We start from the raw sequence: 15,174 nt of genomic DNA, 5'->3' as shown, positions 1-15,174 counted from the left end.
TGCAGAACGCATATTTGTGCTTAACAGAGTTTATTTAATAGTTCAATCGTTCTTACAGATTAGCACGTATACATAGATATGGTTTTGATACTTTGGAATAGAGACGCTCGCATCTTCGATTTCGGTAATAGTGAAAGCAACATATACGCTTGATTATTTCATGTGCGAATTTTGTACACACGCAAGATTCTATAGTCATATTAAGTATATATCCACATTATATACACTGAAGGATTTTTTTTCCATACCTGGAAAAAACGTATCGCGGTTGCATGCGTTCACTGATCGAATTAGTAATAGTTTCAAAATCCGGTAGGTTAAAATTTTTTTCTTGTTACACTTGTTTTCTCAAATTTTCACAAAATTTAGACAAATTAAGCGCATAATGAAAAATATATACTGAAAAAAATGTTTTGAAGATATCGCTATTTGACCGGTGAACATATTCATCATTTGGGGCATTCGGCGGCGTGTGCATAGAATTTTGATTGTTGTATGCCGACGCGATTTCGTCATTTTTTCAACAACAAAAATGTTCTCAGTTGGGAAAAGCTTCTTTTTGGGAAGAAATTTTCTGATATTCTTCTTCAAATTTCCCGAAAAATGGCATTTTTTTCTAGAAGGGTTCACTGTCGTTGTCGTTCACTCGCAATGATAATTTGCTGTGAAGTCCTGAGCTGAGAGATGAAATATCCGAATTTGCCGTGTAAAATGCCTCATATACACAAGGCGTTTCATGGTCGTTTCCATGGCTAATGGCTAAGGTCTCGAACTACGAACTCAAGTTTAGGACTGGATTCCCGCTCGGAAAGTTGTTATGTTTTTTGGTTATGTTCATTGAGATTGAAGAATCACGTCGCTTCATCGCTCGAATGGCGGCAATCGTTTTGAAGATCGATGCAGTGAAAACCTCTAATAATAAAAGCATCAAATTTTCTACACAAGGTTTTTCTTGGCATTATTTATTTTCCAACAGTTAATTTCTCAAAAATCACATCGATAATTAAGTATCTGATTTTCGAGTATCACGGTAAAGCGAACGTTTTCAAGGTATTTTCGGATCACTCGAAAAGCTGACGATAAAAGAATTTCGCCTGAGATTTTTCGTAGGAAATTTTGTGCTCCACACATTTATTCTCATCGCCTACTACTCTGTGTCAAATTGTCAAACGGTCAGTGCACAGACGATAAAAAGACGTGACTCTTTAATAATATTTTGTCAAAAAATATTGGCATGTTTTCTGTTTCGAATTTCGGTTCCGTATTCAAGCTCATCAAAAAAATGGCCTCAAGACACGTCCTACACCAGGTGTAGAAAATACCAATAAACGTAATCAGGTCGTTGCCGTCGCATATAGTAATGCATCAGTTGCATTAGCGAAACACTTGGGCTCGCAGTAACAGTAGATAAGCTGTTTTTGTTAGATCGAACCCAGAGTTTCAACGATAAGGATCGCTTTATATATAAAAAAAACAAACAAAGATAAATATTGAAAAACGTTCACCAAGGCAGTGATAAATCCTGCTCGCAATCAGAATCATATAAAAAAAGTAACAGAAAACACTGATAAATTGAATATAATATGTCATAGATATATCGATGTGAACACTGAATCGTATAAAGGGTCAAAGGGTGTACCTTGTCTTTGGTTTTATTTTCTTATAGCACCTTTGACCTTAGTTCTGTACTATAAACATCGCATGGCTTGCACCAACTGTTTCGCAACAGTTTTTTCAACAAAATAAAGAAAAACAACGTAGTGTACAGCACAAGTGCGATACAAAATGAATAAATGTCAGTATAAATGAACTAAATTAAAAAAGAATAGCGAAAGGATGTAAAACCTTGTCATTGGTCCACAAGTGATTGATTAATACTGAATATTATTCAATGATAAATCATTTGTTTTAAGAAGATGAAATTATTCGAATGGGCCATAATTGTTCAGGAAAATAGGGAGTTACACAGGCGAGCAGGCTCATAAATTATCTTTGTTCCTTACGCCTTACAGTCTATTATAAAAATAATAGGAGACTTTGCTCAATTTTCAACAGGAGGAATGCTCCGATATAAAAAACTTGGCAAACTTGTGCTCCCTGTATAGCTCGTTAATTCGTTCGTCTTAAGGAATACGTGGCCCGCAGCTCGTCCAATCGAAAGATCTTACTTGTGCTGCAACTCTGGGAATATCTCGTACATCAGAACCTCAAAGATATCCTGCAATATGTTGACACTGTTATAAAGTCTTGCAATGGTTAATACTTCAAATAAAATAGCTCGATTTGTAATAAACTTACATAAAATAGCTGCTTGTTCAGATTGACGTTCTGTAAAGTGTCAAATACTTTGGTCGCTCCTCGCTGGGAACTCTGAGCACCTACGAGATTCGCCAAAACTTCGGGCAAATTGTTCAAAAATTGTCTTCTTGCTTCGCCACGAGTTTTAAGCTTCTCTTCGTCGGTTCTTGAAACCGTTGACGATACTATCTGTCCATTTGGCCACCATGATTTTGTAAATAACTGAATGTAGTAGTGCAACATCGGCTCAGAAAATACCCAAGCAACGGTGTCTCTGACCTGCCTGAAAAATCATCAAATTCTTTTAACGTTTGACAATTGAAAATTTCTATATGAAAATTCGAGTCTATAAATTTGCCATTTTATTGTATCATTTGAAAGCATTGAATTTAGTACTGCAGTTGCTATATAAAAAAAACGGTGACTTTTACCAAAAAAGAAAGTTTTTAAAGTTTCAATATCACGAGACAAAATATGCAAAAATGTAAAAATAATCGAATAATTGATACAAACCTGTTTATTGTACGCCCGTATGTGATCTGCACAAATGTTATGAGCGACCTTCGAAGCCATCGGAAGACCCCTCGAAGGTCGAAAACTTCACCAAGAAGACCGTACAACGGTTCAGCGATCGCGTCTTTTCCAGGTCCCATGTATGCGTCGGTGCCAGCACGACCAGCTTCGTTATCATCAAGTAAAAGTGAGTAATCCTCATCTTCGTCCTTGTCACGCGAATCCCCGCTGCCTCCGGAGCCGCTAAATGATTTCGATATTTGAACATCGTCCAACATTCAAAGGTAGCCACTTCAGAAATTGAAAAAACAGTGACTCACGATTTGAAGAGAGTCGAAAGAGAGAAACGTGATTTTTTCGGCGATGGCGTCGTGTGTTTGAGGTGCTCTGAGCTTGGACTCAGAAACGCGTAGAGAGCTTCACTTTGATTCAGTCGATCATCCTCCAAGACGAACTGTCCAACCAAATAACAACGGAATGCTTCAATTAGAATTAGCTTTAATGGTAAAAATAAAAATCAACGTCTCAAAATCTTTCAATTTGACCCACGGTACCAGCCTCACGTTCTGTGATTTTCAAAAAATAATAAAAAGCGACGACTAACAAACAGAATTCTGTAGCTGAAGTGTCTTCGAACGTAGGTTTCTTCACGACACGAGATTTTTTTGATATCAATGAGCGTCGAATTCTAGATTATTCCAAACTTGAAATTACCAACTGCTGAATGACATTTTGAAGAAGTTTAACTCACACTGGACCACTTTTTCGTTACTCACATTGAGGTATTTTTGTATCTGCATTTTGGCCTTGTCGAGTGAATTTTTATCGGTTTTGCCGAAGAATTTCAGAGGTTGTGAGGGGAGTTCGAGAGTTTTCACATTGGAACACAATTGTCGGAGTTTCCGGTGGAGTTCCTGGAATTCCGGTAATTTACGAAAGACGACCCATCCGGTTGATATGCTTTCAGCATTGCCCTCGTCTTCTGCCATGTGAACGACGAGGATGAATTGGGGTGGATCACCGTTATCCGGAGTTTCAGCGCTCTGTACATCGGCTCGCCAACGACCCAAGTGTTCGGCCCACATCTCTGTGTGCGTCAGATGAGCTTCGAGCTGTCGTTTCTCGCCCTGAAGCCACTCCACCTCTTTCGCTAGAATACTGAGCACGCGGCTCTCCGGTTTGAGAGAAGTCCTGAGCGCTTGAAGTGCCTGCATTTTGTTGTTTAGCTTCTCCTCTAACTGATCAAGTTTGCTTCTTGCGTAGTTGGAATGATCACCAACGAGCAGGGACGAATGCTCCGAAAGCGAGCCTTCGACCAGTTGACGATCTTCGGCCAAACCTGAGTTAAGAAATTATGAGTATATTAAAAAATCTTACTTTTGTTTCACTTAGGAAAACTCAATCAGTCATTGGATGGATAATATTGATTAAAATGCAATTTTGCATAATCGAAAATGCTTAAAGTTGAATTACACGTATATCCATCTTCGTAATTTTGTGTTCTATCAGAATTTCAGTACCCAGTGATTTGCTATGCACCATGAGTATCGATGAATGATAAAGTGATACAAAAATTAATGATAAACGGTTTTCAAACAGTGTATATATGTGTAGTTCACCCTTAAATAATGTCAAATTTGATAATTCTGTAATCGTTCTAAGGATGCTATTAATTAATAAAGCCTGGGGTTTCTACAGATAAAAATAACAGAAAATTCTGAGCTATCGACTAAGAGCGTTTCAGTATTCTAAATTATTTGTGCGTCTGCAAGACTCTGTAATAACATTTGTCTAAAAAGCTGTGCGATTTTAATTGGACGAACTGAAATATCGTTGCTGCATATATGTTTGGTCCTCGTCGAATAATCGTGCGTCTAATGGAGCAAAAAATGAGATCGAACGAAAAGGTTTTTCAGAGTAAATGTAACACTTACTATCGTCTGAGTACGTGAAACCCGGATATGGGCAGAATAATTTGCGTTAGAAAGACAAATTTGTATGTTAGAACTGAGCATGTTTCGTACATACGTAAAAAATTTTATGAATTTGGATTTATCTTTGAAGTTCCCAGAGTCTTCCAAAAATCTCCTCGGTTATTCATTATTTTCAGAAACAAATGTTTGTCATAATTGTTATGAAAAAAATTAGCGATATCAGAAAAGCTGAAATTTTTCGTATGTACAAAACATTATCGTGTTAGGGAATAAGATTATTTGGCAGAATTTCTTCGTTCTTCAGAAACATAGAAGTGATGATCGGAACACAAAAAGTAAGGAAAATACCGACGATATCCTTACCATCAGCTCTTTCGCTCAAAAGTGCTTCTTGCATTTTCCTGTACTGTTCGCTAACGAGGAACGAGGGATAATACTTGTCTTCCAATACTTTGACAACGTCTTCTTGAACTTCGTAGAAAACATCGGGTCCTTTGTCGCCAAGTAAAAAGCTCTCCATTCTCTTGCGAACATTTTTATCGACTTTGATTTCAGCGGTGGAGGATCTTATGTAGGTATAAAATATTTCAGCGCCCAATTGATGCCAGTGGGATCGATCGGCCGCGCGCAATTCTTGTACCGCTGCCCAATAACCGATAAGACCTTGGCTGGCGACCTGTTCTAAAAATTGGGTGAGATAGCGTCGTCCGGTGATATTGTCGAGAACGGTTTGCAACGGCAACACCCTTCCTTCGGAGGTAATCGCTGCGTCAGCTATTTCACATTCCTGTATCGGATAGCCGTCCCATCCGAGGGTCTGCATGTGACACTCGCACGTATTTTTTGCATACGTCAATTGGCTGATGTAGCGTTTAAGTTTTTTCGCTTGTACGGTATCCGATTTACCAAAACTATTATTTTCCGGATCGAGACCCTGAGCTCTCTTGACATTTTGCACCGTTGTTGCTTGCATTATTTCCGTTACTATGTTGTACCGGATGTGTTTCAGGACCTCGATATCTTTCGAACTTTTTATCATTCGAATAAAATCCTCAAATGATTCTGCGTACTCGTACGTTTTTCGGTGCATAGCTTCGGCCAATTGCTGCTGCTCTATGTACAGCAATATCTTTTGATTTATGTAATCAGGATCCGTAATAAGATCTATGGCAGGTTTCAGAACTGAAAATATTTCATAGCGTATTATTTTATTAAGAGATACGATTCAATGGAACTGCTGTCAGATTCGAATAATTTCAAGCATAGATCATCTTTCTTTCTGTTTATATAAAAACTTACTTTTACAAGTGATTACTTCGCGAAGAAGAAATTTGGCAGGGGATATAGAGTAACTTCGTGGCAGAAAAAACATGATACAGATTTCACTGACTCTTCGTAAATATTCCAGCTCGTCTGTCCTTGACATGAGATGTGGAGACAACACGAATACTGGATCTTCACCTTCTGATCTGCAAACAAAAACGTCATGAAGATTTTGCTTCTCATAACTTATGCTGGATTCTCTAGAATTATAGATTTTCTGGAGAACTTGAAACTGCAAGATTTTTGAAAACGTACGTAAGTGAAGTGAACAAAAAATATGAAAATGCCTGTTCTAGGTTCTACGAGAGTGGAAGGAAAAGTTATTGCGCTGTACTTACGCAGCTGCTTGAGCTATTCTAATTTTTTCAAAGTGAAAAGTCACTCGGTTAACAATGCTGCAAGCTACAAGTTTTGTATGATCTACACGAGACAGACGTTCGTGAAGACTTTGTATGGCACCCCAAACATCTTGTTTCATGTTGGTTATTATGTGATCAGAACAAAAAGCCAATTCGTTCAGCCAGCAGCCTACAAAGTCTCTGAAAGCCAAATCTAGAAGATTCTGCAGAGCTCCATCAACCAGCCTGGTAAATACTACAGGATATCTTATTTGTCTTTTGTTGCTGGATGATTTCGGCTCATATCCTTTCTGCAATGAAATTTTTCAATGACACTTGAACATTAGAATTTTTAAGAAATTACAAATTTAGTAAAATATAACAATTCTGTTTATAGGTGACTCTTTATAGCATCGAGTACTCTAGAAAAAATTCATGAAATAGTTGATGAAGGAAAATTTAAATTGGGTGGAGAGAATCAATGAATTTTGAGTGAATTTTGAGGTGAAAAAATTGGAAAATTAACTAAATATTTCATTGCATTCGACTAATATACAAACTCCACAGAAAAGAAGAGGAAACTTTGGTGCACATTTGTGAGTGCAGAGAAATAAAAGCGGACATGAGGAATGCAGAGGTAGACAGACTAGAAAGATGGCTGGAGAAAACAGTAAGAGTGAAAGAGAAAATAAATAAAGCGCTAAAAGGAAAAATAAGTAAAGAGTTGTATGTATGAGAGGATACAAATGGATGATGAAAAAAAATGTAAGTGAAGAAAAGATACGGAAATAAAGAAGAAAGATGTCTAGTATGTAAGCTGAGACTTTGGTAAATAGAGGGGGAACTATGTGAAAACCTGTACTTGAAAATAAGCTACTACTACTACTACAAAGTCCACAGAAATTATCAAACAAATTATACAAACCATTAGCATAGTACGAAAAGCATCCATTTCGATGACAGTCTTTGTGGTACCAGCTCCAGTTTGATGATTGGGAGATAGAGCTACGTGTATGAGGATGATGACTAGAGGTCCGAGAAAACAGCATGACACAGTTAACAATCCAAAAAAGTAGAACCAAACAAGTGTATCTGACTTGAGAATCAAATAAATGCCAAAGGTGATAAGAAGAACAACTAAGAGTATCTTCTGTCGACCTTTCTTCATTAATCTTATTATGTCGTTGAACATTTTTTCAACTTGATCTTCAAAAATCATTGGATTTTATCGATTTTTGTCACCGTTCAACGTGATTGGCAAATTCCATTTTTTCAATATTTGATCTGTCCAACAAGCTGTTTCGTTAGTTCGTTTTATCAGAAACGTCATTGCGATTATTTCATAAAGAACGTTTGATATGCGATAAGAACACAATTTTCACTCCCACTGTACTCGCGATTCGTTTGTTACTAATATTTGAAAGCACACTTCATTGAGTTCATCAAAAATAGTGAATTGAATGTTTTACGATTCAATTCTAGACATGGAATGACAGCTCCGGTCCCGACTAGAATTTGGTGCTTTCCTTCGGTCTTCGGTCCGTTGCTTCGTTTAATATATAATAAATGTGATCATATGATTAAACGTTTGGCGGCGCCAGGCGGGTTTTCTGGAATAGTATTTATTCGTATGCTCATACCGACTCACCGACCACCGTACGTCGGTAACGCTGGTGGCTACTGTATATCTACAGTGTCAATACAGGTACCTGTCATATCATCAGAATTGTCCTTTATACGTTTGTTTTCTGCGTGGTGGGTGAAGACGATACATTTTTGTAATTTTGAAAATTGAAAAAAGGCGCGTGTAAAATTGTATAAGGTTGTTGAAGCAAACTTATTTAGTTTTCTACTTGTTTGTCGTATTATATAGATTCGTTTCATTTCTACATAAATTAAAAAAGTCGTATACTTTTTTGATGCATATTTATGTTTGACGAGGTGTCAGTTTAATTCATAACTTGAGGATAAAATAAGTTTGTCGAGTGATAGCGCCGAACAGGTTATGTTTCTCAAATGGAGTACACATACACGGGAGATGTATTTGTTTTACTATTGAGAAAAAAAGGAAGGATCGTCATACAATTTTGACATTTCGAGAGCAAAGAAATAATGCCAAGTAGAAAGATCAAGAAAAGTTCGGAAAACAATGATCTTAAATCGTCATATCATTGTCGTCAACCACAGTCCTCGATTGAAACTTTGCTTGGCATTGACGATTCGATACTCGAAAGCATTGGGAACGATATTTCGGTAAATAATAAGAGAAATTCAAAAGGGCAAGTGAAAGAATTGGGAGTACACACCACGGTAGTTGGTTCTCAAAATCATTTAGAGTACTGTGGGCAGTCCCAGGTGGTACTGAGTAACCCAATACAATCTCCCTGTTATGAAGATCCAATACATGATGACGAGTATCAATGGCACAATGAAACTCTATTCAACGAAGCTGTTATTGATGCTTGCTTGGATGATTCATCCACCGAATCAAAAACCCTGGAAACATTGGGGCAATCTAGAAGATATGTGGAGCCTTTTGATGAAAATTCTTTGGAAGGTCGTCGTAATATTTCTCAGGATCAACCATTGTTTACTTCAGACGAAATTTGCTTCGATGATTTTCTACTTTCACTAGGAGAACAAGATGAATTTAGCATTCTACAACAAAATTCTAAGCTGGGTGATGAACCCAACTGTTTGGCAAACGCTGATAAAAGGATAAAAAGCCAATCGAATGAGGCTGAATCTTTCTATGGGCTGCCTCTGAGAGTAAAGACTTTAATACAGGAAACAAAAAAGATCACATCTCTATATGGTATGTATTTTACCTCAAATCCATAAATTGAGAAAAAACAATATTGATAGAAATATAAATAAACTGCTTCTGCCACTGCCCAATGAAAATGCTTTTAGAAAAAAGGAAAAAGTGGAATTTGTCATTTTGTCTGTTGTAGACTGGCAAGATGAATGCTTGAATCTGGAAGCCGTGAAGAATCGAAGAAATTTAATTTATGCACTGCCAACCAGTGGAGGGAAAACTTTGGTGGCTGAAATACTAATGCTAAAGGAAATATTGTGCAATAAAAAAAACGTTCTATTCGTTCTGCCTTTCGTTGCAATAGTACAAGAAAAAGTAAAATTACTGAGAAGTGGCTAATATTAGCACATTGAACTTTGGAAACTGTGCTGTTAAATAAAATAATGGTAAATCGTTTGTATAACAGGTACAATCCATGACACAATTTGCATTGGAATTAGGTTTTCTAGTCGAAGAGTATGCCAGTGGGAAAGGTCAATATCCACCGATGAAAAGACGGCGAAAAAATAGCATATATATATGCACCATTGAGAAAGCCCAGGGGCTGGTAAATTCTTTGATCGAGCTGAAACGATTGGATGAAATTGGTATAGTCGTAGTCGATGAACTGCATCTCCTTGGCGAGTCTGGTGGAAGAGGAGCAACTTTGGAAGGACTTTTGACAAAACTAATGTTTGCTGGGGGTAATTCGATTATATTTTTCATCACGTTTCATTCATTATATGAATATAATAAATCCGCACAGAGGCATTTCAACTTTGATTATTTGTTTTCAAGCTGGAAAAATTCAAATTGTGGGCATGAGCGCGACAATCGGCAATCTCAACGAAGTTGCACATTTTATGAAAGCCGATGTGTACACTCAAAATTTTAGACCGGTCGAAATAAAGGAGTACGTTAAATGCGATAATAAAATTTGGTTATTAAATTTATACGACGATCCAATATTTACGGATGAAAAAAGGATCAATTATCGAGTGAGCTTACTAATTTTCATAATTATTCAAGCTATTCAAACGAATTAATGTATTTCTATATTACATTTGAATTGTGTTAGTATTCAGAAACCGCTAATCAAATCGATCCCGATCGAATAGGCGGTCTCGTGATGGATGTAGTGCCGAATGATTCGTGTCTCGTTTTTTGCGCAACACGAAAAAATTGCGAAAGCGTAGCTTTGCTTTTGACACGTGTTATGTTCAGGTACGATTTTTTTCTCTTGATTATTCTCAATCATTTTTTCTCATATGCTCATTTATTTTTTATTGTTCGTTTAGTTTCGTAAAAGATCACAAAGTGAAAGCGAAAGAAGAACTGCTAGAAGCACTCAAATTCGAAGGTGAATTGTGCCCGATACTTGCTAAAACTGTCAAATTCGGTGTTGCCTATCATCATTCTGGTTTAACATCTGAAGAAAGAAAATTGTTGGAAGATGCCTTCAAAGATGGGACACTCTGCGTCCTTTGTTGCACATCCACCCTCGCAGCAGGTGTTAATCTTCCAGCCAGAAGAGTGAGTCTACCTCTTTGTAAATACCTCTTTGTCAGTATGGTAAAAAAAATTCTTTTTTCAACTATCGGTCCTACATTAATTACAATCTTTTTAAGTTGATATTGTGATAAAATTATAACAAATTTATTATCAATTTGTTTTATAGGTCATTTTGAGGAGACCCTACATTGGAGATCAATTTCTAAATTTGAGCAGATACAAGCAGATGATTGGTAGAGCTGGAAGAGCGGGAATGGGTGAGATTGGAGAGAGTATATTGGTTTGTAATCAAGGAGAAATGGAAAAAGTTCAGGAGCTTCTAAAATCACGAATGGACGATTGTATAAGCACGCTTCACTTGGAGGAGGATCGAGGAATAAATAATTTGATTCTGAGCTCAGTTACGTTGGATATTGCAACGACGCGTTCTGATCTCCACAAGCTCGTAAGCTCGACGCTTCTTGGTGTGCAACAGAATCGATTAAACGTAAACGTGAAAACGCTTGTCGACAACGCTATTACAGTTCTTTTGAAAGCTGCAGTTTTAAGAGTCAAACGTAGCGGTGATTTTGATCCTAATATAACCGTTGGCATCGAATCTCAAATCGATAACGATGTCGATTACAAGCCAAAAGTAAAGAAGGGGAAGAGAAACATCATTCTCGCAGCTAATACAATTTTTGAGCCAACTCCTTTGGGCAGGGCTGCGATGAAAGGTAAGCTTTTTTTATTTTCTTTTCGTTTCAAACGGAGAAAATATTTGACCACTTTTTCCATCTATTTATGGAAATATTCCATAAATTTTTAAGTTTTTCATTTTTTAACGTGCTCCTATGGAAAGCGAAAGCTTGACATGATCTCCCAAAAATCTATATTTTGTGGATCAAAGTAACCATTATCGGCGTTATAAGTAACACAGATAGCAAGTTTACAAGCACAAAGTTTTTTAGGTTCCGTGGACTTGAAATGCGCTTACACGTTGTATCAAGATTTGAAGACTGCGCAAATGCACATGGTTTTGATAAACGATTTGCATATCATGTATTTAGTCACACCGTACGATATGGCGGAAAAAATGAAACCTGTTGGCTTCGTTTACTACGATGTGGTATGATTGCCATATATCTTTTTCCCAGATTTCTAGAAACTCATTCCTAATTGTTTTAAACGAGTTAAATTGAAACAATTTAATGATTCATTAGATCACTAGCCTGCCGTCGACTCATATGACGACTCCTAGAGTTTTGGGCATAAACGAAGTTACGATTACGAAGATGCGGGATGGCTTAACTCCGAAGGTATGTAATTATCGATCCTCTGCGTGAATGAACTTTAAAAGTGCGTTAAATTTTGTTGCAGGGTATTGAACCAAGGATAATTAATCGATTTTGGTTGACTTTGATGCTTTACGAATTGTGGCAGCATCGACCACTTTATATCGTAGCGCATAGATACCAAGTCGACCGCGGAGTCATACAAAATCTCCTTAACGCTGCAGCAACTTTTGCCAACTGCGTAGTTCGTTTTTGTGAGGTAAACTTGCAGAAAATGGGAATATTTTTATTTTTATTTTCAAGTATACGAATCTTTATTTTAACAGGAATTACAAGAGTTTTGGGCATTTACGGATATGCTGAGCACATTCAGTAAAAAGTTGAACTATTGTTGTACGGCTGATTTGGAACCGTTGATGGAACTTCCGGCTGTTAAAGTGAGTCGAGCTCGCCAACTATTCAACGCCGGCTACAAAACCCTCCAGTCCATAGCGACCGCAAACCCGAATGATCTTGAGGAAAAGATACACAACTTGCCGAAGAAAACGATAAAGCGAATCATTGCAGCTGCGAAAGTGAGTGACAATGATTTTTTTTTAAACTCAATTATTGAAGAGAATTGCTACAATTTTACAAACCTAATCCATTTTGACTAATGACAAACCAAATTTGACATTGAATTTTCAGTTGTTGCTGATGGAAAAAGTGGAGAATCTGCGAGACGAGGCAGCAGAGGTTTTGGAAGCCTTAAATGTCAGTCAATTTGACTGGGAATCGGATTTCTCATGTAAACTTAATCAACAATTTGATTAGGTTCTTGAAGAAGTACGAAAACATTCAACTCGACCGTTTGATCAAAACAAATATTTTGTAGTTATAAGAGTAATATTTATCAATGTACGAGAAAATGGGTTTATTGTAAAAATTCCATTTTTATAAAATTTTTTTTGTTATGAATCCTAAAGTTTCGAACCTTCATTACATCAATTCATTTTGCATGTGTACATACGTCGTAAATTGTGCCTTTCAGAGCAATACGTTTTAAGATAGGCGTATTGTTTAAGCAAGCACATAGATCAATGACCCACACCATGGTTGATACTTTCATGCAGAGTAATCATCGTGTGGTACAAGAAAATATGCAAAAATAAATCTTGATTACAATCATTTTTAATTATACTCAATTATCGTTTTTTATAAACACAAGGTTTCAACGCAATCTGCGGTAGCTTTTTTGCGTTTCTATTGACGTCCGAAATTTTTTTGAAATCCATAAAATAAAATAAGTTGTGAGATAAATCTTTCCACGTATTGATGAATCCGTAACTCTTGAGCAAAGTTATAAACTCGTCGATGTTTTCGAACCTGCTCTCGACGTCCGCGATTTTCATGATGCCACTGAAAAGAAAAACATGACGGACGTTATTTCTAGAAACAAGGGAGCTCAAACATTTTTTAAATATACGAATGAAACATTCCGCTTACTCCATTTTCAAAACTCGATTCGCTTCCAGCAAGTAATCTCCGAGGTTTGTTCCCATCAGCGATAAACAAAATACAGCAACGTTTATACCATGTGTTAGCAATGGCGTATGCGCCATGTCACAGGCCTTGACTTTGTCGTTCACAGCGACTAGATCAAAGGAATGTACTCTTTGGGTCACCGATTCAGCTAAACGAGCTTCTCCACATCCAAAATCAGCTATGACATAATCCTTTGGCCTAGAAATCAATACTCATTACATTAATATAGTTGACAGAGGTAATGTGAACAAAAGTGCATAATTGAACTACGCCAAAGTTTGTTGATAAATTGATAAGTTGATGAGTTAATTGTTGATAACTTTGATAAAAAAAATTAGATTATGAAATATGAATTGAACTGACAATTTGCTGATCGAAGATATTATAACGTCCAGAGGATTGAGTGGCCACTGCTCAACTTGCTGTTTGTATCCGGCGTGATAAGCTGCAAACGCATCGGGGTCTTCTTTGAAGAATCTTTTAGACTCGGAACTTTCATTGTTGTAGAGAGTTTCGTTTAAGTATCGGAATCTGGAGGCTCTTAATTGCGTCATCATACGTTCTCTGAGAGTTTCAGGTGTTTGCATGATTTTACTAGTTTTTGATTTTTCCTTTGAAGCTAACATACTCTCCAGTCGTTTGACATTGAGGTTTTTTATCACAGAAGACTTTTTCTCTGACAATGTACGAGAGGTTTCTCCGTTATCTGGTAACCCAGCTTTTGGGTTTTCAGTAATTTTCTTCTGCTTCTGCTTTTTCCTTTTGCGCTGTGATTTAGTATCCTCATGGCCATTACCTTCTCCCTGCTTTACTTTTTTTTTTTGAGAGTCATTTTGTATGCTGACATGATTGTTATTATGCTGACTTTGGTGATGAGGTGTTAATTCCTCACTGTTTGAATGAGATTTCTTTCTCTTTGCTTTCTTAGAGAATGTTTCACTGGATTTTTCAGTATCAGAAATAGTTCGTGGTCTTTTTTTATTATGTGCAGCCAGTTTTGGACTCAAAGTTTCCTGGATATTTTTAGTCTTTTTGGAATTCTTCTTTGTGGAGATACTTGTGGTTTTTTTATTTTTTTTATCTTTGTTGTTTTTCTACGAAAAAGCATGATTGAAAAAAAAGATGACAATTTGTTCGTTAACAGTTTTGGGAAATTAATTTTTTATGATTTTCTATGTTCATTCTTTTCTTTATCGTCAAATTTATAAAATGAACGATAATTCCTCTTGATATTGAACGATTAAGTTTTCGAGGAAATGAATTTCTCATAAGCTTATACAAGCGTTGAATCGATTTAGTTTCCCAAGCACAATAAGAGTATTGCAAAACACGTGGGTTGCGAAAACAAAACATAACCTTAACAACACGGAGAAAATAATTCATCTTACCTTACCTTGTGAAATATTTCTTTACTAAGTTTGTCACCAACTGCATTTTCTTCCCACGTGCTTTCAGCGAAAAGACGACTCATTTTTCACTGTTCTCAAAGTTCTTATTTGTTGGATAGTTATAAGAAAGTTACTCTTTGCGGCGTATGGCGTATACTCCTACTCCCGCAGCAGAGAAGCACTGAAGCACTTTTGTTTGAAAAGCGAAACAACAAAACAGCTGATTATACCATAATAATGACCTGTGCGCCTGTGCATTGTTGGTCAGGTTTA

General features: G+C 36.8%; 3 protein-coding genes and 1 long non-coding RNA gene across 5 annotated transcripts; 2 read left to right on the top strand and 2 right to left on the bottom strand.

Moving 5' to 3' along the window:
- Positions 1-13: 13 nt before the first annotated feature.
- snz (snazarus) lies at positions 14-7,949 on the bottom strand. Of its 2 annotated transcripts, XM_043413170.1 has the most exons (10): positions 7,332-7,949; positions 6,407-6,717; positions 6,045-6,214; positions 5,109-5,927; positions 4,746-4,751; positions 3,588-4,150; positions 3,132-3,265; positions 2,812-3,054; positions 2,299-2,581; positions 14-2,218 (listed from the first exon to the last, which is right to left on the bottom strand). In XM_043413170.1, exons 1-10 carry the CDS (start codon positions 7,623-7,625, stop codon positions 2,165-2,167), a joined length of 2,877 nt encoding a protein of 958 aa, XP_043269105.1. In that variant the 5' UTR covers positions 7,626-7,949; the 3' UTR covers positions 14-2,164. The 2 variants fall into 2 exon arrangements, with proteins under 2 accessions (XP_043269105.1, XP_043269106.1); XM_043413171.1 differs by lacking the exon at positions 4,746-4,751.
- LOC122407148 (uncharacterized) lies at positions 6,515-7,338 on the top strand. The gene is made up of 3 exons (XR_006260161.1): positions 6,515-6,655; positions 6,804-6,910; positions 6,974-7,338. It is a non-coding gene; the product is annotated as an uncharacterized lncRNA (long non-coding RNA).
- A 218-nt stretch (positions 7,950-8,167) lies between the features above and the next one.
- Positions 8,168-12,946, top strand: mus301 (mutagen-sensitive 301). Its single transcript, XM_043411801.1, has 12 exons — positions 8,168-9,221; positions 9,361-9,539; positions 9,631-9,907; positions 10,002-10,201; positions 10,282-10,427; positions 10,502-10,736; positions 10,882-11,431; positions 11,666-11,823; positions 11,918-12,013; positions 12,075-12,248; positions 12,316-12,564; positions 12,677-12,946. Exons 1-12 carry the CDS (start codon positions 8,519-8,521, stop codon positions 12,800-12,802), a joined length of 3,093 nt encoding a protein of 1,030 aa, XP_043267736.1. The 5' UTR covers positions 8,168-8,518; the 3' UTR covers positions 12,803-12,946.
- On the bottom strand, positions 12,888-15,110 carry LOC122406389 (ribosomal RNA-processing protein 8). The gene is made up of 4 exons (XM_043411803.1): positions 14,907-15,110; positions 13,877-14,607; positions 13,475-13,711; positions 12,888-13,387 (listed from the first exon to the last, which is right to left on the bottom strand). Exons 1-4 carry the CDS (start codon positions 14,982-14,984, stop codon positions 13,174-13,176), a joined length of 1,260 nt encoding a protein of 419 aa, XP_043267738.1. The 5' UTR covers positions 14,985-15,110; the 3' UTR covers positions 12,888-13,173.
- Between the last annotated feature and the right edge of the window lie 64 nt (positions 15,111-15,174).

Source organism: Venturia canescens, chromosome 2, assembly GCF_019457755.1.
Source record: "Venturia canescens isolate UGA chromosome 2, ASM1945775v1, whole genome shotgun sequence".
In the NCBI taxonomy this organism is placed as follows: domain Eukaryota; kingdom Metazoa; phylum Arthropoda; class Insecta; order Hymenoptera; family Ichneumonidae; genus Venturia; species Venturia canescens.
The sequence above is the reverse complement of the archived record's forward strand: the minus strand, read 5'-3'. Positions and strand labels throughout refer to the sequence as shown.